This window comes from Dama dama, chromosome 12, assembly GCF_033118175.1.
Source record: "Dama dama isolate Ldn47 chromosome 12, ASM3311817v1, whole genome shotgun sequence".
Taxonomy (NCBI): Eukaryota; Metazoa; Chordata; class Mammalia; order Artiodactyla; family Cervidae; genus Dama; species Dama dama.
The window spans coordinates 11,444,521-11,466,977 of record NC_083692.1 but is presented as its reverse complement, the minus strand read 5'-3'; the positions used below and the strand labels follow the sequence as shown (position 1 = coordinate 11,466,977).

General features: G+C 45.7%; 1 protein-coding gene across 1 annotated transcript in view; it reads right to left on the bottom strand.

Moving 5' to 3' along the window:
- STON2 (stonin 2) overlaps window positions 1-22,457 on the bottom strand; it is a 166,311-nt gene that overhangs the window by 9,966 nt on the left and 133,888 nt on the right. The window contains exon 5 of the mRNA XM_061156503.1: window positions 5,738-7,576. Within this exon, the coding sequence (XP_061012486.1) occupies window positions 5,738-7,576 (1,839 nt within the window). The remainder of the gene's footprint in view (window positions 1-5,737; window positions 7,577-22,457) is intronic.

Sequence of the window (22,457 nt, the reverse complement as noted above, 5' to 3'; positions counted from 1 at the left end):
TCTGCCAATGCAGGAGACCCGGGTTCCATCCCTGGGCCATGAAGATCCCCTGGAGCAGGGAATGGCAACCCACTCCAGCAGTCTGGCCTGGGAAACCCCGTGGACAGAGGAGCCCAGCGGGCTATAGTCCATGGGGTCGCAATGAATTGGACACGAGTGAGCACGTGGTCACGCTCATGGAACGCCGGAGAGAACACAAGGCTAAGGGCTGGGACCTGTCAGTCCTGGATTTGACCTCAACTCTTCTGAGTGCGAGGACCCCACACCCAAACCCTTTGTTCTCTTCATGCTTCTTCCTCAAGGATGAAGTGCAGAGTTGGGGGTTGGTAGGAAAGGGTGAGCTGAACAAGGCCAGGCATCGGCCCTTACTGCTATTTAACTCTATCAATCTGTGGCTGGTCCTGCAGTATCTGGAAGGCAAACTTATGGTCTGATTTTCATCTGAAGATTGTTACCAGATTATTTGAGGCAGAGGAGCCAGAGCTGAGTTCCCTGACTCACTACGGACGCGTCGCCGCCGCCGCTGGTCAGATGTAGCAGGAGATGTTTTCTGAGAACCCTGAGCCAGGTCGTGTGCAAAGTGCTCGCTGCAGATTTCTCACTGCATCTTCATAACCCTCCCCTGAGGCTGTGATTTGTTACATTTGTACAGATGAGGAGCTAAGGCTTCGGGAGGTGAGGTCGACCGCCCAGGGTCACAGCTAGCAAGTGGCAGAGCCAAGAAAACTGGACCCAGCAGTCCGCCTTCCAGACGCTCTTAACCGATACGTCTGTGTGACAACCTCACAGTCCTTAAACCTCGGTACCAGGGTTTGCAGGGTGACAGGGTGGAGAAAAAGCCTAAGGACCCCCGTACAGCAACTCACTCTGGATAAACAGTGTGCCTCTGACTCCATGATGTAACTGAAACAGCCCTGAGTTATCTGAGTTTCCCCAAATAAACAATTCCAATTTCCTCTATTGGTCTGGGCAGGACTTTTTAATCTCAGAGAGTGAGGACATACACACCCGCTCTCCAAGGAAAACATTACAGAGTGAAGTATTTGTTTTGCTCTGGTTCACAAATGTAACATATTTCAGTGGTTCTTTCTAAAAAGTAATACTTAAGAAAAAGATTGCAGTTTTTTAGGAAAGGAATTTAAGATACATGTAGTAGTAAAAATTACATTATTTGAAAATCAATTAATTCAGCTTTTTTTTTTAACTGTGTAACCACAGATGTCATTATACAGCCATCCCTTACTGAACGTTTATTACAGGCCAGAGACTCTGCTAAACACTGAAAAGCATTATCTAATTTCATTCTTAATGAGCTGGGTATTAATAATGCTGTTTTATAAAAGAGGAAACTGAGATTTCTCTGAAAGGTTTAAGTAAATTGCCTAAGGGCACAGTCATTAAACTGTAGTACTGGGAATAAAATTCATATCTAACTGACTCCAAATTATGTCCTAGACTCCTCTCAATATACTGCTATTATATCATTACAAAGTAGATAGAGAAGTTTCTTAATTCAATAGCAACCTCAATGACAGTTTTCTCTCATTACCCTTATTTACATATTGCTGGAACACTGAAAACCATAACTTTCCACAAAACTGACCCTCCTCTTCTCACCCCAACCAGAGTATTCACCACAAATTCTATGAGAACAACAATCTTTCTTGAGTTCTGGCATCAACCAATGGACGCTGGCGCTCATGAACACATGTGCTGTGTGCTCAGCTGTGTCTGACTCTGACCAGCAGACTCCTCTGTCTGCAGCCCACCAGGCTCCTCTGTCCAGGCAATTTTTTAGGCGAAAATACTGGAGCGGGTGGGTTTCTCTGGTGGCTCAGCCAGTAAAGAATCTTTTGCCTACAATGCGGGAGACCTGGGTTCGAACCTTGCATCTGGAAGATCCCCAGAGAAGGGAATGGCAACCCACTCCAGTATCCTTGCCTGGAGAATCACATGGACAGAGGAGCCTGGCGAGCTATAGTCCATGGGGTCTCAAAGAATCAGACACGACTGAGTTACTCACACTTTCACTTTCTCTGGAGTAGGTTGCCATTTCTTACTCCAGGGAATCTTCCCGACCCAGGGATTGAACCTGCATCTCTTGCATCTCCTGCATTGGCAGGTGGATTCTTTACCATTGATCCACCTGGGAAGCCCAACAGATAGGGAAGTGGAATTTTGAAAGCTAGTATGGTTTCACAGCAATGAACTAATTAGCTTACACACTGTGTCATCTTAATGATGTTGAGAAAATTTAACATTAAAATTCAGACTGCTATTTCTCATGGAAGGGGAACTCTACTGGAATTGTTTCCTCTTTACCTGATCTAACAAGAACTGGAATTCCAGCAAAGAAAGCTACCTGTGCAAGATAGAATGTTCTGTTCCCAGGCAGCCAGCCTGGGAAAGCACAGAACTTGTTCCGGTGCCTTCCAGGAATCAGGAACGCTCTGAAGATTAGGGTGAGAGGGAGAACATGGATGGGCCCTGCTGGCGGGAGCCATGTAGGAATCCAGTGGGGGGCTTGTTAGCCTTTTGCAGGCTTGTTGGGATGGCCCTGCTGTGACTGCAGGCTTGGGGTGCTGGCAAGGCCCGGGATGCCAGCCTGGCCATTGCTGCCTCTCGGTCTGACCATCCCGCCTCTGGGAGCCAGGGTTGCAGGGCCAACGCAAGTGGGATACATGGGCAGAGGTTCAGTCCTCTTCCATTGCAGAGACGTGAGGATTCTGACAAATAGCCTAATAAAGGCACCTTCCCAAAGCTAACCCTAGACTGAGACAGAAGAGCTCAGAAAGGTGATAGTTACTAATAGATAATCCATCACCAGCTCTCTGGGTTCATGGATGGAGTGAGCCCTGGATGGGGAAGGCAAGGGGCTCAGAACACAGAATACCAGCAACGGTAAGACCCTGCAGTCTGCCAGGAATTCAGATCCTGTACATTTCCAGTTGCCAGAAATGGGTGCTATCAATGTCCTGAACCGATACAGGAATATACCATTGGCCAGAAGCAGAAGAAGTTCTCTGGGTGGGGGGTGGGATTTCACTTCTAAAAACATACAACCATGACAGCAAATCAGTAACTGAGGAGGGGGTGGGGGTCGGTTTAAGTGAGAAACATCCCCAGATATTCTTGCGGTGTCCTGTATTTTAACAATCATTCACAAGTAAGGTGCCACTAAACCTGGAAATAACCTATATGATATATAGGCTGCACTTCCCTGGCCTTGAGCCTGCTGAATACTTCCCGCCTGGGAAGCATTAATAGTTGCTGTCGCTGAGGACTATTTATTCCCTATCCTGTATCTTCTCCCTTTTTAATCTGGTAACAATCTTTTTTTTTTTTTCTTCTCTCTCTGAGAAATAACTCTTGCCTAGCACTGCATCTCGGGAGAAGGAAATGGCAACCCACTCCAGTATTCTCGCCTAGAATGCTAGAATTCTTGCCTAGAATTTCGTGGACAGAGGAGCCTGGTGGGCTGCCGTCCATAGGGTCGCACAGAGTCGGACATGGCTGAAGCGACTTCAGCTGCAGCAGCGGCAGCCCACGGCGTGTCATCCTGGTGGTCATGTCAGTCACACCCTTCGAGCCTTGGGAAGTGGCATGAAATGGCTTGCGGGGGTTTGTCCGAACGCTGCAGCCTGAGGACTCCTCCCATAGCTCCTGCCATCCAGGATTATCCTTCTGGAAGCCTGCTTGTTCCTCTAGTTCTCCGAGACCACCGTATCTTCCCAACAGTTTCTCTCTTTTTGCTGAAAGAAGCCAGTCTCAGTCTTTGCGGCTTATAAAGCCCCTCATGTGGTACCTTTCCATATTTGAGAGAAGGAACTTTGAAGCAAAGCAGGTATGTGAGGAAACTGTAAATCTCTGTGCTCATAATGGAAGTTACTTCAAGTCTGTGTCTGTTTTATATGACGAACCGAGAGGCAGCGGTGGTATCGAGAATGAAAAAAGACCCTGGATGTGATGGGTCATGTCACTCCTGGTCCTTCACTTTCTCGTCTGTGGAAGGAAGAGGTTTGCCTAAAGTCATCCCACAGGTCCCTCCCAGCTTGAAAATCCAGTTATTCCATAAGGAAGTGATCTGAATCCATGCTTAGTAAATTGCAGAGCTGAAAATCCCAGTAAACACAAACCAGAGGCCCTGTTTTTTCTGATGTCATGCCTCCAGCAGGCTAAACAGTGATTTTCCCCCTGTGACCTCGGTTCTGTTGTCAGGGGGCATCCGTGCCACAGGAGAGGCAAGGGCCTCTTCTCTCTGCCATCAATTCAGATGGACCAAGACAAAAATCCTGGTGCCATCAGCCAGGTGATAACGTGCTGGCCTCAGAGAAGTGAATAAGTAGGCACTGAGAGCAAGGCTTTAAAAATCGTGTCCACTGAGAAACGGTGGCCGGTCCAGCCTCAAACACAGAAGCCCAATTGTGTCTTCAGTCTGCGCCGCTACACCCAGCGTCGGACACAGAAAGCCCTGGTGTGTGTCTACAGCCTGGCCCGCTGGGGGAGCTGACCAGATCGTATTGCCTCTTGGCTTCATGTCATATTGCATCTGGGGTGAAACACAGCCCCTCCGCACTCTGAACAGGAAATGAAGACTCTAATTATGTTGTTAGGATTTAACAGGGAAAACGGAATAAAGAATATCTGCAGAAGGGAAAGTTCAACCAACAGTTTTTCCAAACATTTGTTGTTGTTGTTGTTGTTGTTGTTGTTGTTGGCCAAAATGCCCACTTTTGTTTATTACAAACGAGAAGTGGTTTAAAGGACCATGGGCTTATTGCCTGCCATTGGGATCGCCCAGACTTACTCTAAGAAATAAAACTATTAGAGCTGCTTTGATCACTCCCCAGTTTTGTCATTCCATCAAATCTCACCAGACCCAAGAGGAAAGCCGTTGCCTTTGGGCCCACTCGAGCAGACAAGCACCCCGCTCACTGCGCGCAGGCCAGCAAGGGCTGGTGAGCTGTCTCCTTTGAGCAAACACTCCTTCCCTTACCTTCTGTCAGGGAGCATTCCAGTCCTTCTGGACCTTCATGTCCTGGCTGTCTGCAGTCTGACCAGAGGCCCCTTCTCTCTCTCTCTCTCAGAGCCGCTCAGTCGTGAACGATTCTTTGCGACGCCATGGACTGTCTGCCAGGCTTTTCTGTCCATGGAGCTCCCAGGCAAGAATCCTGGAGTGGGTTGCCATTCCCCTCTCCAGGGGATCTTCCCCACCCAGGGATTGAACCCGGGTCTCCGGCATTGCAGGTGGACTTCTTTACCATCTGAGCCACCGGGGAAGCCCCGGGAGGCCCCTTCCCCATGCCCAAATCCCAGCTCTAAGCTTGGGACGTTATGATCGACAGGCTTTGCACAGGGTTACAGGAATCATCAATCCAACTCCCGCCGGGGGAGCACTCGGGCAGGGAGACCTGGCGTGCAGCAGCCCAAGGGATGGCAAAGAGCTGGACACGACTCAGCTGCTGAGAAAAATAACGCATCATTTCACGAAAGAAGTGTGAAGAAGGTAGGGGAATCAAAAGATGGAGGGACCTGGGTCATGCAGGTTTGTGACTTAACCTCGCCCAGGTCACGTGTGCTTTCCGGCCGTCCATTCCCCGTCCCTCCCCATCACCGTTCCCCTCACATAGCACAAAACCAGCACTTCACAGCGGAGGAGAAAGCAGCACTTGGACCCCAGCTCTTTCGCCCGCCACCCCAGTGCGGCGGCTCTCACAGAGGACGGAGCCCTGCCTACCTGAGTTTTTGTCAGGCAGTCGGTTTATCCTCCACACGATGGCATTGAAGGCATGCTCGTACTTGGCAGTCCCCAGGGTGACTCTCATGACCGGCTCAGAGCCAGAGATGCTGGCTGAGCCAAAACTTGCCCCCCGGTTCACTTTGGCTTTCAGAGACTTCTCCCCCAGGACGCTTTCCCTGCGGAAGTTTTTCACCCACTCGCTGGGCACGGGGTAGCGGACCATCACATTCTCGCAGGGGACCTGGGTGAGGGGGTCCCAGTTGGAGGAGAAGCCCGCCGACATCCTCAGCCAGCTCTGCACCTCCACCTCCGCCCCGTGGATGCTCGCCGCCGTCCTGAGCGTGAAGGGCAGGGTCTTCTCGGCGAACACCGTCCGGAACCGCATGAGCTCGAAGCGGCAGGCGTCCAGAGGGTTGAAGAGGATGACGCGCGAGCTGCGGAACACGTCCTCATCCACGCAGCCGTGAAAGCGGCACTCGTGGAGCCGGATCCACTTGGTGGTGGTGGTGGGCACGATGTCCTGGCGGGACACCACCTCGTTCCCTTTGACCAGGACGTCGTTGAGACCCAGCCGGCACTCGGCCAGGCCCGAGAGGAAGCTCAGCACGTGGACCCGTGTCAGGACGCGGTGCTGGAGGATCTGGTTGTCCCCCTTGCTCACCAGGCCAGAGAACTCGTCCTGGACGTCCACCGTCATCTCCTCTTCCAAGTAGTTCAGGCCGACCGTGCTCAGCTCCATGGACAACACGGGCAGCTCCATGAGGCGGTCCTGAACCGCCCGGATGAAGCTCAGGAAGTCCTCGTAGTTGGTGGTGCCCAGCTTGATGACTTGCTCCCTCTCGGCCGAGTGGGCCACGGCGGGCTTAGGCTGGTACTTCTTCTTCTCCTTGTAGGTGACGCGGTCTATCCGCAAGCTGTGGATCCTCCCGTTCTCATCGTAGTTTTGGAGCCGGGGTTCGGAAATCTCATGGCACATCTCCAGCTTGAACTCACGGAATGGCCTCTCCAGGCCCTGCTCATAATAGAGCTGCAGGTAACCACCGGCCGTCAGTTTGACGTAGATGGGTCCCCAGTGCCTGGAGGACATGATGTTCTTCTTCTCGGGGATCCTAAGCATCATGGGCCACCCATCTCTGGGCGGGGACTGCTCGGAGCCGGCTGGGTCCTCATCCAGTTCAGTCCAGGCGGTCGGGTCATCATCAGGGAGCGTCGCACCCCCGACGTGATCGGAATCCTCGATTTGGAGCCGCTTGAGTTTTTCCACAGCATCCGAGCGTGACTGGCTGCGGCTTGAGTCATCAAAACTGATGGCGTCCCGGTAGACGACAATGAGGGAATCCCTCTGGCTCTTGCCTGGGGTACCGGACACAGAACTGTTCTGGGCTCGCCTCTCCTGCTCCTCAAAGAAAGCCCGGAAAGGGTTGATGGGGGATGGCTGTACATCCTGCAGCGTCTCATTCAGAAAAGGATTGGTGGCCCTCCAAGGCGGAGCCTCGGGCACGGCAGGCGGATGGCTCACGGAGGACACGTCTAGCTTCTGAACTTTGGAGAAGTTCATCAAAGTGCTCTTGGGCCGCTCCCGCTTCTTAAATGACCCTGCTGAGTTGTAAGGTCCATCTGGGGTCACAGAGGCAAGAGGCGGTGTTTCTGGCTTCAGGGGAGACGTGATGGGGGACAAAGGGCTGCTGACTTCATTGTCATCAAAAGTGACCCAGCTGGGGAAACGCGCAGAGGTCACTGGTGTGGCGGGGTGTCCGTTCACGGCCGGGCTGCCGGCTTGCCAGCTGATGGCCTCCATCTCTACCTCTTCATCCTCCTGCAGAGAAGAGGAATTGTCTGAAAGGAAAAGGAGAACACGTGAGGGACTGCTGCTCAGGGCCTCTAGGAGTATGGGGATGAGGGAGTTTTGCTAGAATTTTATCTGGAATCCAGTGAATTCCAAAGCGGTTCATTACCTGTCGCAGTGTTTAGTCTGGCACAGCTCCTACAGTTTCGTAGTAAGCACACCAGAGAAAGCAGAAGTCGCTCAGTCGTGTCTGACTCTCTGCGACGCCGTGGACTATAGAGTCCGTGGGATTCTCCAGGCCAGAGTACTGGAGTGGGTAGCCCTTCCCTGCTCCAGGGGGTCTTCCCAACCCAGGGATCGAACCCAGGTCTCCCACATTGCAGGCGGATTTTTTATCGTCTGAGCCACCACGGAAGCCCACCAGAGGGCCATACATTAAATGCAGTAAGAATGCAAACGTCAATACAGAAGCACTGATAGAACCCAGGTCCATCACAATTTAACTCATACATTCTACTTTATTTTATAGAAGTTTCTGGAATAGCTTTCTTTTTTTTCTTTTTGACTCTAATGTATGTATTCTTAATTTTTAAACATCAAAACCACCTTTTACATAAAATGATATAAAGCTGATCACATTGAACAAAACAAGCCATATGCTCTAAGTGATGATATGACTGTGAATAATGTAATTGGAGGGATTTTTTACCCAAATGTGATCAATAAATACTAAAGACAAAATGCTAACATCCTTAATATGAAATAAGTTTCATATGCAAGTGAATAAGAAAACTATAAAAACTTGAAATACAGGCAGAGGACAGATAGACAACCCAGGAAAGAAAAAGCAAAAATGTCTAATAACCAGGTGGGAAATGTTCAGTTTCACTAGTAATAAGAAAAATGAAAATTAAATCCCCCAAAAGAAAGTGAAGATTTTCCAAGTTTTAGTATTTGATGAGGGTGAGGGTGGTATAATATGAACAGTAAATAGATCCTCAGTGGGACTATAGGTTGCTATAAAGTCTCTGAAAATGGTTTGGCAGTTTGTATTAAGTGTATTACAATGACTTAGTAATCTTACCCTAAGGAAATGAATCCAAATTGTGAACCAAGTTTGAGGTGAATGTTAGGAAACTGAGGCACAAAGTGGAATAACATGCAGCCGTTAAAATGTTTACAAATCTGTAGAAACATAAGAAAATTGCTCTTGATATTAATCTCTTCTTTTTTCTCTAAAATATTTTTCCATCTTGGGGTTTATTTTATAAAGAAAAAAAAAAGATTATTATAAATAAAACTCCACTCTTGCAGGGCCTTCAAGGAAGGAGCTGCAAAATTGAGTTTCAAGGCAGGAAAATTCCAAACCTTTTCAGTAAAGACCCTGTGCGTCTGCTGTGGTTGTGGGAAGGGAGGAGGGGGCGTGGGGCCTTTATAAAGTCAGGAGTGGATTCTGATGAAGGAATGTCCCAGAAAACAAATCAGTGTCTGGCATAGAGCCAATATTCAGTAAAGGGTTGTTAACTGAATGAGTTGAGAAAAGAAACTCTGCTTTGGAGCAGTTGTGTTCTCACTGTCTCTGTAGAAATGTGTATCGGGATCTCCATTCCACCCACTGTTTCCACCTCCAGACATTTGGACACAAAGAGAAATGAATATTCAAACGGTTGAGTTTTCTTACCATCCTGCTAAATCTTCATGAATATCATACCCAGCCACACCAAATCAGCAGTGTGACACATAATTAAACACATAATTACACGTGGATGGGAGGGCTACCTGTCATCCATCTTTCAACGTATATTTATTCAAACAAAGTGATTACCTCTACTGAAGGCATCAGTTTGAAAATGTAAGCTGAATACATGCACACACACACACACATACCCACACTCACCCCAGAAATAAAATGAGCAAAAAGTATTTTCTACATGCACAGCATCACAAAAGAATTTCAAAGCATTTTAAAATTAAAGAGGAGACTCTCCTTCAAATGAATCATTAATCTACTTTTGTAGATGTAGAAGTGATTTATTTTCTGGAAAATGAAGGGAAAGGAATCAGAAAACAATCGAGGTTTGTAGGGCATATTTTACTCCTACTCCTGTTTGATAACATTATTATTACTCTTGTGGTGGTTGTAACGAAGGCTAAAGGGAGCAATGTGGCCCTGAGTAAAATATAATCACTTCCTTGACACAGTAACTGAGCCTCCCTAGGGAAGGGGATGTATCACGAAATGTGTCACTTTCTAATGAAGCAGCTCTATGGAGCGTTTGTGGACAGTATTTCCACTCACAGCCTGGTGCTGACTCACCCCTTGTACCAGGGACATCCTTTCTGCCTTGGAGCTCAGGACTACTCCCAAGCTTCACATGTACCCTAAGTCCTTTTCGCTTGGAGGGTGGATTCTGCTAAAGCTGTTTATTCTTGCTGCCAAAGGATTTTCTTCTGTTGGGAATTTTGTCCCCAAAATAGCACTTTTCATCCTCTCCCAAACTGAAAAAAAAAAAAAAAAGGGTGGGGGGGGGAGGCCTTTGTCTCCACTGAAGATAATTTAATTTTCTTACAGTAAGTCTTAGAATTTTAAGCCAAGTTACTTGAAATCACACCAAGTCCTAGACAGTTTTGAAGCATTAGACTCATAATACAATTTAAATTATCTTTAAATTTGGGGCTTCTCTGGTGGCTCAGATGGTAAAGAATTTGCCTACAATGAGGGAGACTCAGGTTTGATCCCTGAGTTGGGAAGATCCCCTGGAGAAGGAAAGAGCAACCACTCCAGTATTCTTGCCTGGAGAATTTCATGGACAGAGGAGCCTGGTGGGCTATAGTCCACGGGGTCGCAGAGAGTCAGACACAACTGAGCAGCTAACACACACACATCTCCAAATTTGGAGGCAAATTTTTTAAATTAGATCAACTTCTAGAGATTCTATATTCATTAAATAGTATCAAAAGATTGTTACAAAGCTACCTCTTCTTTGGCATTTTCATCTTCCATGACTGCAAACTGTTTTAAAAATCCATCTTTGGGGATGGTAGTAATGTAATAGGTCAAATTTCTGAAAATGAGAATTTGGTTTTCTACAAAATCATTTATAAGGAAAAAAATAATAAAAGAACTTTTCTGGATGAAAAACAAAATTGGTTCATAGTTCACAGAGGGTCACAGTGGTTCATATTTTCACCTGAAAATAAAGCATTTCTTGAGGCGAACTTACAGTTCAGTACAGTTCAGTTCAGTCACTCAGTCATGTCTGACTCTTTGCAACCCCATGAATCACAGCACGCCAGGCCTCCCTGTCCATCACAAACTCCTGGAGTTTACTCAAACTCATGCCCATCGAGTCGGTGATACCATCCAACCATCTCATCGTCTGTCGTCCCCTTGTCCTCCTGCCCCCAATCCCTCCCAGCTTCAGGGTCTTTTCCAATGAGTCAACTCTTCGTATCAGGTGGCCAAAGTATTGGAGTTTCAGCTTCAGCATCAGTCCTTCCAATGAATACCCAGGACTTATCTCCTTTAGGATGGGCTGGTTGGATCTCCTTGCAGTCCAAGGGACTCTCAAGAGTCTTCTCCAACACCACAGTTCAAAAGCATCAATTCTTCGGCACTCAGCTTTCTTCACAGTTCAACTCTCACGTCCATACATGACCACTGGGAAAACCATAGCCTTGACTAGATGGACCTTTGTTGGCAAAGTAATGTCTCTGCTTTTTAATATGCTATCTAGGTTGGTCATAACTTTCCTTCCAAGGAGTAAGCGTCTTTTAATTTCATGGCTGCAGTCACCATCTGCAGTGATTTTGGAGCCCCAAAAAATAAAGCCTGACACTGTTTCCACTGTCTCCCCATCTATTTCCCATGAGGCGAACCTAAGGACTGCCAAATCCTGCTTTAAAAATTCTCCCCTTTAACACCAAGTTCTATCCCTGGGTCGGGAAGATCCCCTGGAGAAGGGAACAGCTACCCACTCTAGTATTCTTGCCTGGAGAATCCCATGGACAGAGAAGCCTGGCAGGTTACAGTCCATGGGGTCACAAAGAGTTGGACATGAATAAGTAACTAACACTCTCACTTTCTAAATATCCACTAATAGGAGACTGGTTATATCAATTGTTATATCCTCAAACTGGAACCCCATGCATCAGTCATGATGATGCTGTTGATGATGTTAATGCACATGGAAGCTGATCATGATATCTATATTATTGAGTAAATAACAAGAGTCCACAATGTGGAGTCAGACTGCCTGGGTTTCAATTCCATATCTGCAGCTTATTAGCTGTATGACTTTGGGCAAGTTGTTTTAACTTCAGTGTCTTAGCTTTCCCATTAATGAAACTAGGAAAATATTAAATCCTCCCTAACAGGGTTGCTCAGAAAAATTAATCCAGATGTTAGAATTGTGTTTGGCAAACATTAAATGTTCATTAGATGTTGGCTGCTATACCTACTATTGTTGCTGCTGCTAGAATGATATATACTCATGATATAAAGTGTGTAAACATATTAAAAAGCTTTTTGATGTGAAAACAAATATGTGGGGTAAGAGGTGATTTTTGAAATTCTAAATCTGTAGTCTTTCCTTCCTTCAAAAATGCTGTGTTGCTTACAAAATAAAGAAATACTAAAAGGTCAAAATGTATCTTTATGCCTCCCACTAACTAACCTTAGAGAAAGAAAACCAAGAGCTTTGCTGTAGTCTGTGTTGATAAAGCAGCAGTTAGATCTCTCCTAAGACACGTGTGACTGGTGTGGCTGGTATTGGAAACAATAAGGGAAGGGGAAAGTCTGGCAAATTTCTCCACTAAGAAACCAGCAAAATGAATTATTTTCAGAACAACATTATCATCCACAATTCTGTTTTACTGACTTATTAAAATATAACCAAAAATCCAACTTCACTTTACTTACTCTCTCTTCCACTCACTACCTCCAAATTCTTTTAGTATTATGAGTTAGTGGTGGTGGTTTAGTTACCAAGTCATGTCCGACTCTTGCAACCCCATGGACTGTAACTTGCCAGGCTCCTCTGTCCGTGGGGATTTTCCAGGCAAGAATACTGGAGTGGGTTACCATTGCCTTCTCCAGGGGTGTTATGAGTCGGGCTGCTGCTAAATAAAAACCATGGATGAGGGTTAGGTTTTCATTCTACACTACAGGGAGAATTTCCAGTACCTTTCCAGTAGTCATGTATGGATGTGAGAGTTGGACTATAAAGAAAGCTGAGTGCTGAAGAATTGATGCTTTTGAACTGTGGTGTTGGAGAAGACTCTTGAGAGTCCCTTGGACTACAAGGAGATCCAACCAGTCCATCCTAAAGGAGATCAGTCCTGAATATTTATTGGAAGGACTGATGCTGAAGCTGAAACTCCAATACTTTGGCCACCTGATGTGAAGAACTGACTTATTGGAAAAGATCCTGATGCTGGGAAAAATTGAAGGCAGGAGGAGAAGGGGACAACAGAGGATGAGAGGGTTGGATGGCATCACCGACTCAACGGACATGAGTTTGAGTAAACTCCAGGAGTTGGTGATGGACAGGGAGGGCTGGTGTGCTGCAGTCCATGGGGTCACAAAGAGTTGGACACGACTGAGCGACTGAACTGAAATGAACTGAAGAGCTTCCTTAGTGCCTTGACCGATGTAAACTAAAAAGAAATGGTGGGCCCTTTTGATGTTAGACCACAATGGATTTTAAGTTCCCCGAAGATTAAATTAATTGATTATAATGGCAATCAAAACCACTAAACTGCAGAAAAAGTAAGCTCTGTGGGGCAGAAAATGTAAGATTCTATGATATTTTTGAAAAGGGCAGATGAGATTTGCCATCTTCCTCCCCATTTGTTAACCTAGTTTATGAAATGCAATGACAAGTGCAAAACACTTACTGAGAGCTGTTCCTTGGAATTCATGAGCAGTGGCAAAAACAAGTAGATTATTGCAAAAACAAGTAGATTATTGCAGTAACAGTCACTGTTGCACAAGAGCATATACTGCAAGACTAGCCTCGGATGAACAGTGGGCACCTAAATATTTGTGTGTGTGTTCAGTCACCAAGTCATGTCTGACTCTTTGCAACGCCATGGACTGTGGCATGCCAGGCCTCACTGTCTCTCACCATCTCCCAGAGTTTGCCCAAGTTCATGTCCATTAAATTGGTAATGCCATCCAACCATCTCATCCTCTGTTACCCTCTTCTCCTTCTGTCTTCAATATTTCCCAGGATCAGAGTCTTTTCCAATGAGTCAGCTGTTTGTATCAGGTGCCCAAAGTATTGGAGCTTCAGCTTCAGCATGAGTCCTTCCAATAGTATTCGGGGTTGATTTCCTTTAGGATTGACTGGTTTTATTTCCCTCTTGTCCAAGGGACTCTCAAGAGTCTTCTCCAGCACCAGAGTTCAAAAGCATCAATTCTAGCGAGAAGAGGAACACAGAATTTTCTGACTTGAAGGGATTTTAGAAATAAGAAAACCTGACTCCTTCATTTTGCTGAGAAGGCTGACACTCAGTGAGTTTAAGTCAACTGCCTAAAATGAAACTGAAAGTCAAGTCCTAATTTTAATATTCATCAACTCTGGTATTGTCTTAACGCTTGTTCATTAAGTTAAAATCTGGTTAATTTACCTTTGAGATTGGCAAGAGTTATCTTGACACACAACTTCTTAGGAGCACTGTTCAGTGGGAGAAAAGAAGTTAAACAATGACTGACATTTACAGAGGGAAGCCTTTCGGCATGAAGTCATCCCCTGATATGAGGTGTATGGGTGACAGAAAGGAGTTATTCATTTAAACCTTATCAGGGGAGCTTCTCAACTGGGATAAAATAAGCTGAGACCTGCTTAATCATCACAATACACTGATAAAAAGGGGAGTCAGAGGGTCTGAGTCTGTTTATCTGTCCTCAGCATTTATTGTCCTGGGGAGGGGATATTTGGATGCTGGTCAGAGACACCTCAAAGTGAAGACATGAGTTCGTCAAACTACCACTTACCACCACTTGACAGAATCTCTATCATTTCACACTAGGTTCTGGTTTTTATTCAGTATTTGCTAAGAGGGGCTAAGAAGCAGTACTGAGCATCTTCCAATGACTGATCCAGCTCACTGTGCCGGCTCCCTCCCTGCTTATCAAGATGGGCTAACATATTTCATCACTTATTTTCCCTCGCAAAAGCAAGCATCAGCCTTTAAGTTTGATGAATGGCCCAGGAAAATCCCCAGTATTTTGGGTGTGCCTACCTAATCTGTTCTGAATTTTTAAAATCTGGTTCTAAACATTTGGGCTTCCCAGGTGGCTCAGGGCTAAAGAACCTGCCTGCCAATGAAGGAGCCGCAGGAGATGAGGGTTCAGTCCCTGGAACGAGAAGATCCCTGGAGGAGGCAAGGGCAGCCCACTCCAGTATTCTTACTGGGATAATCCCACAGACATAGGAGCCTGGAGCGCTACAGTTCACAGGATTTCGAAGCGTTGGACACGACTGACCACACACACATGCGTGTCTAAATATTTCCTGGTTTTACCACTACCCATTTCCCCATGCCTTCTTCAACACTCAGCACTTGGGATCCCTGCTTTTGGCTTCTTCCTCTGACAACTAAACTTCCAACTCAACTGGCTCACTGGTTCTCTGACTTAATGTGCCTTTCTGATACCGGCTTCTCATGTTGTCTGAGATGAAGGCTCTATTCTCCAACACCCACCTGGGCAGAGATCCCACTGTAACACCTTGCTGTTGTCTGAAGGGGCCAACTTCAGTTTCCCAGCAGAGGTCACAGACAGGGGAGCAGGACTAGATTCCAGTATCTACAGTAAACTGAAAAACTGGCAATCCATTTTATAAGTTAGCCTCTTCAGGTCAGTTCAGTTGCTCAGTCGAGTCCAACTCTTTGCGATCTTATGGACTGCAGCACGCCAGGCCTCCCTGTCCATCACCAACTCCCGGAGTTTACTCAAACTCATGTCCATTGAGTCGGTGATACCATCCAACCATCTCATCCTCTGTCATCCCCTTCTCCTCCTGCCCTCAATCTTTCCCAGCATCAGGGTCTTTTCAAATGAGTCTGTTGTTGGCATCAGGTGGCCAAAGTACTGGAGTTTCAGCTTCAGCATCAGTCCTTCCAATGACTATTCAGGACCAACTTCCTTTAGGACGGAATTGGTCTCTTAACATTTTATATATCAGGGCATCTCAGAGACTTAACTAGTGATGCTATCTGATGACCTAAACTAATCTGTGTCTTACTTATTTTTTCATTGCCATAGCAAAAAAGCCTCTTGCATTTCCCTCCCACCCTAAACTGTTTTCAGAGCCCACCAAAGAGGAGTGAACCAAGAGGAGTTTCCAGGGTCTGAGCCCTTTTGGACAGTCTGTGAAGCTCTCTGCTTACTGACCCATCACACTCTTCTATGATGTGACAAAATAGTGGAAAGGGCTCTTTTGGTTCAGGAGCTAAAAAGAAAAGGAGCAACATCCAGGTGTACTGTCAAGGAGAACATATCGGAGGAGCAAAGGAAAAAAAAGGTGTCCATCCTGACTCTGATTTGAGCACAGTTCTTCTGCCCTGCAAGTGCCAGGGCTGGGGACCCAGGAAAGGACTGCCTAGAGGGGCACCGGGCAAGCTCCCAGAAAGAGGGACAAGCGCCCACGCCCTCAGTGTGGTCAGGACGAGTTGCTCATCAGGACTGCCCACCCCACCGCCACCGTGGGAGTCTCACCCGTGTGTGCCCCCACGTCCTCACTCACTGTTCACCTGGTCACCACGTGAGGACACACCCCAGCCACGACCCAGGGTGTTCATAAGCCCCAAGGACTCAGTGAACCTGCAAGGGGGCAACGCTGCAGTCAAGGTCCTGGACTTCAGTGAAAAACCAGGGTGGATCCCACATCCAACACTAGTGTTAAAGGGACTGAACCCTGCTGTCACATCTGGCCAGAGAGCTCAGTGTCTAAGAGCCTCACCCCTCTAGATGAACAGGTAAAAATCAGGCTTCAGGTTTTGTAGGTTGCTCCCCACACCCTGGAACTTCTTCTGATGAAGAAGAAGTTCCACGCGCCTCTCCACTGTTAGCACGTGTTACTGCAACAGTGAGAAACACAAAAGGACCAGATTTGTGCAGGGTTAGGGAGCACCCAAAGAAGACTGAGTGCTTTTGAACTGTGGTGTTGGAGAAGACTCTTGCGAGTCCCTTGGACTGCAAGGAGATCCAACCAGTCCATCCTAACGGAAATCAGTCAGGAGCGTTCATTGGAAGGAATGCTGTTGAAGCTGAAACTCCAATACTTCGGCCACCTGATGTGAAGAGCTAACACATTTGAAAAGACCCTGATGCTGGGAAAGATTGAAGGCGGGAGGAGCAGGGGATGACAGAGGATGAGGTGGTCAGGTAGTATTACCAACTCAATGGATATGAATTTGAGCCAACTCCGGGAGACAGTGGAGGACAGAGGAGGCTGGCGTGCTGCAGTCCATGCGGTCACAAAGAGTTGGACACGACTGAGTGACTAAATAGCAACAACAAATGTCTTGCCATTCAGTCTGCGCCCCTACAGAGCTGGGACTCGTCGTCTTCTTTACATGTAATACTTGTAACTCTGATTTCCATGGTCTGGGACATGGAGCCTACTTATTCTGGGGGTGGAGCACAGGAGGGTCATCTGCTTGTAAGTGTCCAACCATCATGAGTTTATACAGTGTGAGTACACACAGTCATGCCCTCTTTCCCTTCCCAGGGAAATGCCCTGAAACAGTTCCACAGCAGAACCGCTCTACTGCAGACCAAGCTCAACGTCTGATCACTCTGAACCTCAGGGATGGGAAGTGCTACTTCTCCACCGGTGACACTGTACATTTGGTCGGGGGTTAGGAAACGGAGCTGGGGCCTCTCAAGCATGATTCTATACACTCATGCACACTGTATTTATTGGGAATGAGAAGAGCAGGCATCCTGACTGAGTCTGTATCCAGCCTATCTTCCATTTTATAACATTGCCAGGCTATAAGATGGCTTCTGGAAGGAATTCAAGAGGTCTGTTGGGGATGAGGGGTATGAATCAGCTGGGCTAAGGTCACTTATGGCAAGGTGAGGGGCAGTTCCTGCTGGAAGGATCTGCACAAACGATCCCCTTGCTCCTTACCCAAAGCTCATTGCTCTCGATGTAAATTTTCCAGCAATGGCAACAACAGCAAGATAACCAAACAGCTCCTGTATGCAGTAAGTCACTTCTTTTCAACTGAAATTGGAGTAGTTTGATTTCATTTCACTACTTGTCCAGCTCCCTTTTAGTTACCGAGATCAAAGGAGACAGTCTTACAGACTGGTGGTAGGTGTGATTTAGAAACTGTAAACATAAGTTAAAACAGTGGTTTAGCCACCAAGTCGTGTCCGACTGGTATGACCCCATGAACTGTACCCTGCCAGGCTCCTCTGTCCATGGGGTTCTCCAGGCAAGAATACTGGAGTGGGTTGCCATTTCCTTCTCCAGGACATCTTCCTGACCCAGGGATTGAACCTGGGTCTCCTGCATTGCAGGCAGTTTCTTTACTGAGCTACCAGGGAAGCTCCCAAGTTAAAATAATCTGCTAGAAAAACAGCAAACAACTAATTTCTACCATGCCAATAGATTTATTCTAGCAGGTAGAGATCTATTTGTACTCTTGGACCTGTCAAATTTTTCGGAAGACCTCAAAGGCAAATGGAGTGTAAAGTTCCTCCCAGACGATTCATACCACACTCAGTGCTGGTCCTGGCTGGCCCCAGCACCCTCTTCATCCAGCATATGAACAGTAGGGGTCTCCTGAGTGGACACAAGGTCTATAGTAGACAACATAGCTTCAGGGTGGTTTATGCTAATACTGGCTTGAGTTCCTGGCCCCATGCTCATCCTCACCACTTAATTTGTGACCCTGCAGAGAAGGTAAAGGACTTTGGTATCAGACTGACAGGGCCTTGCTTTGGAAAACTGCGATCTTGGGCACATTACTGAAACTTCTCTAAGCCTCATGTTTATCAACTCTTCAGGGGAACTAATAGGACCCACTTTGTAGTGTTGTGAGGGTAAATGAGATCAATTAAGGACAGTGAATTTAACTGGTCCACAGCACATTAAATGTTAGCAATCATGATGAAAATATGTAAATATTATCATTATTTCAGAGTTCTTAAAGAAGCAAAAAAAGGGGCGGGTGGAGAAGCAAGGAGAAACAAATGCCTTGGAAGTTTTATCATTATCAAAGGAAAGGGGGGTGGAGAAAGAAAGAAGAATGTTTGTCTCGGGCTGCGATTCCATGAATCCGAATCTTTCCACAATTATTGCAAAGGCTTAGGAATTACAAGAGATGTGAGAGTCTGCATTCACAAAGCCACCTTGATTATCACAAAACAGTGCTAGAATCAGCTACATAAGGGAAGTGCTAAATCATGAGTACACTTTGGTCAAGATAGGACATAAAACTTCCTATTAACCCTCTGGTACTAAGAATTGTCTTTGTAATTGCAGGCTGAGTCTAAGACGTTTTAGTGTTCCAGAGCAGCAGGCCCCACAGAGGAGTGCACCCGAGTATATATACAGAATGAGCCACTTGGGCATGAGAAGAAAAATACCAGAACTGCTGTTTTTGTTGACTCTTTAATGAATCCTTTAAACATTTCTATTTTTTTGTTTATGCTAGAAAACATACACTAAAATATCTAGCATGTTTGTAATTTAGAAATACATTTATAATATAGTATATATTTATAAAAATACAAATATTAGAGGTTCATGATCAAGCCTTTGGAGAGACATGACCAAACATTTAGAGAAGACTGGATCAGTGCACTAGGCATATTTTAAATATTTAGCCTGGGTAAACACACACACACACACACACACACACAGATATCACCTCTTCCCTGTCTCTGTCAGAGTGGGCTACTGTAACCAGAAATACGGTCTTGGTTGTCACTCAAAAGGGAAAGGTACTTTGGCAAATAAGAAGGATGTATTACTCTCTGAAGCTCTCCTTTTGTTTGGGCAATAATTGAATTGTAAATGCTCCAGCTCCCTGGTGGCCATGCTGACAACCTGTATCTTAGCCTTTTCATGTTGCATGGAACCTAGTTAAGCTTGACTTGACCATCACCCACCTTGCTCTCTAGGAAGTTTTAAAACCAGTCTTCCAACTCTGCAAAAATTATAAAACTCATCTAAAAAATAACTGTTGGAGTTGCCACCAGGGCCAAAGATTATTCAACCTCACTATCACCATACTGGTCTTTTGATGTCTCTTGGCTATACTCCTGGTGCCCAATAAACATATAGCAATGCTAGAAAGAGGGGTTATCTCAAAAGACCCTGAATAGCCACAGCAATCTTGAGAAAGAAGAATGGAGCTGGAGGAATCAATCCTCCAGACTTAAGACTGTACTGCAAAGCCACCATCATCAAGACAGTACAGTACTGGAACAAAAACAGAAATAAAATGTAGGGTAAGGGAGTTAGAGCAGGCGAGGTTTAGAAAAAGAATGAGACCGGCACTTTATAGGAACAGGTCACATTTTTTTTTTTATGTTTTTATTTATTTTTTTAAAAATTTTTTTATTTTTCATTAGTTGGAGGCTAATTACTTCACAACATTTCAGTGGGTTTTGTCATACATTGATATGAATCAGCCATAGAGTTACATGAGGCGGGAAGGGGCAGCAGTCAGATTAGCGAGCTGCTGCACTAACCCAAGAAAAGAGTAAGTATATACAGGCATGTATGTGGAAAGCTAGTGTCTTAAGGGGGCCTGTTCTTCTCCAAGGTTGTTCGGAGTAGCTATCTCTTAAACGGCCGGGGCAAGGAATTTTGGAGATCGGCCAGAGGCTGGACTGGCTGGGAGCTGGGCATAATCAGCCTTAATGTCCATTTTTTTTCTTCCGGTTACAGAGTTCTTTGTTTTGCATAGAATGGTGGGGAGGACCTGGAGGGGAGTTTTAACTCCAGGCTATTTTGAGCCGTGTAACTTTCCTTCTTACAAACCAATGGAACAAGATAGAAAGCCCAGAGATAAACCCACACACTTATGCATACCTTATTTTTGACAAAGAAGGCAAGAATATACAGTGGGGTAAAGATAGCCTCTGCAATAAGTGCTGCTAGGAAAACTGAACAGGTATGTGTAAAAGAATGAAATTAGAACACTTCCAAACACCACACACAAAGATAAACTCAAAATGGATTAAAGACCTAAATGTAAGACCAGAAACTATAAAACTCTTGGGGGAAAACACAGGTAGAACACACTACAACATAAATCACAGCAAGATCCTCTATGACCCACCTCACAGAGTCACGGAAATAAAAACAAACAAGTGAGACCTGATGAAAGTTCAGAGCTTCTGTACAGCAAAGGAAACTATAAACAAGGTGAAAAGAAAACACCCAGAATGAGAGAAAAGAATAGCAAATGAAACAACTGAAAATGATTAATTTCTAAAATATATAAGCAGCTCATACAAGTCAATACCAGAAAAATAAACAACTCAATCAAAAAGTGGGAAAAAGACCTAAACATACATTTCTCCAAAGAAGACATACAGATGGCCAATAAACACATGAAAAGATGCTCAACATCACTCACTATTAGAGAAATACAAATCAAAACTACAATGAGATATCAACTCACACCAGTCAGACTGGCCATCATCAAAAAGTCTACAAACAATAAATGCTGGAGAGGGTGTGGACAAAAGGGAACGCTCTTGCACTGTTGGTGGGAATGTAAATTGATATAGCCGCTATGGAAGATGGTATAGAGATTCCTTAAAAAACTAGGAATAAAACCACCAATGACCCAGCAATCGCACTACTAGGCATGTACTCTGAGGAAACCAAAATTGAAAAAGACACATGTACCCCAGTGTTCATTGCAGCACTATTTACAATAGCTAGAACATGAAGGCAACCTAGATGTCCATCAACAGATGAATGGATTAGGAAGCTGTGGTATGAATATACAATATAATATTACTCAGCCATAAAAAGGAATGCATTTGAGTCCGTTCTAATGAGGTGGACGAACCTAGAGCCTATTATACTGAGTGAAGCAAATCAGAAAGAGAAAAACAAATATTGTATTCAGTTCAGTCGCTCAGTCATGTCTAACTCTTTGCGACCCCATGGACTATAGTATGCCAGGCCTCCCTGTCCATCACCAAAACTCCTGGAACTTGCTCAAACTCATGTCCATTGAGTCAGTGATGCCATCCAACCATCTCATCCTCTGTCGCCCTCTTCTCCTTCCACCTTCAATCTTTCCCAGCATCAGGGTCTTTTCCAATAGTTGGCTCTTCACATCTGGTGGCCAAAGTATTGGAGCTTCAGCATCAGTCTTTCCAACGAGTATTTGGGATTGATTTCCTTTAGGATTGAGTGGTTTGATCTCCTTGCAGTCCAAGGACTAACCTGACCAACTGTGGGAGACAGCAAAAATGGCCACACAATCTTCTCTCTAACCATGCGCTCAGGCAGCCCCCCACCGCCCAATGACTTTGAGACAGAGTACATGACTTGCTTTAGTCTAGAGCAAATACACTGCTAGCAGAAAACTGAGAAGTGCTGGTGAGCTACGACTTGCCCTCTTCTGCCCTACTTGGAACCCAGAGCTCATCATTCGAATGAGGCTGCAGGGGAATGAGTGACCAGCTAAAGTAAGTTACCCAAGTCAACCAGGCCATTGACTACAGACGCATGCGTGACCCCCTAAGGAGATAAGTCAGCTCTGCTTAGACAGGGAACTGCTCAAGCTTGCCCAGATTGCCAAGTTGCAGAATCTTGAGCTAATCTTGAACAAATGGTCATTTTGCAGGGAGGCACTAATTTTCAGGGTGCCTTGTAACACAGTAAAAGCTAACACAGCAAGCTTGAGTTTTTAGCTTTTCTTCTGATTCTGTGAGCA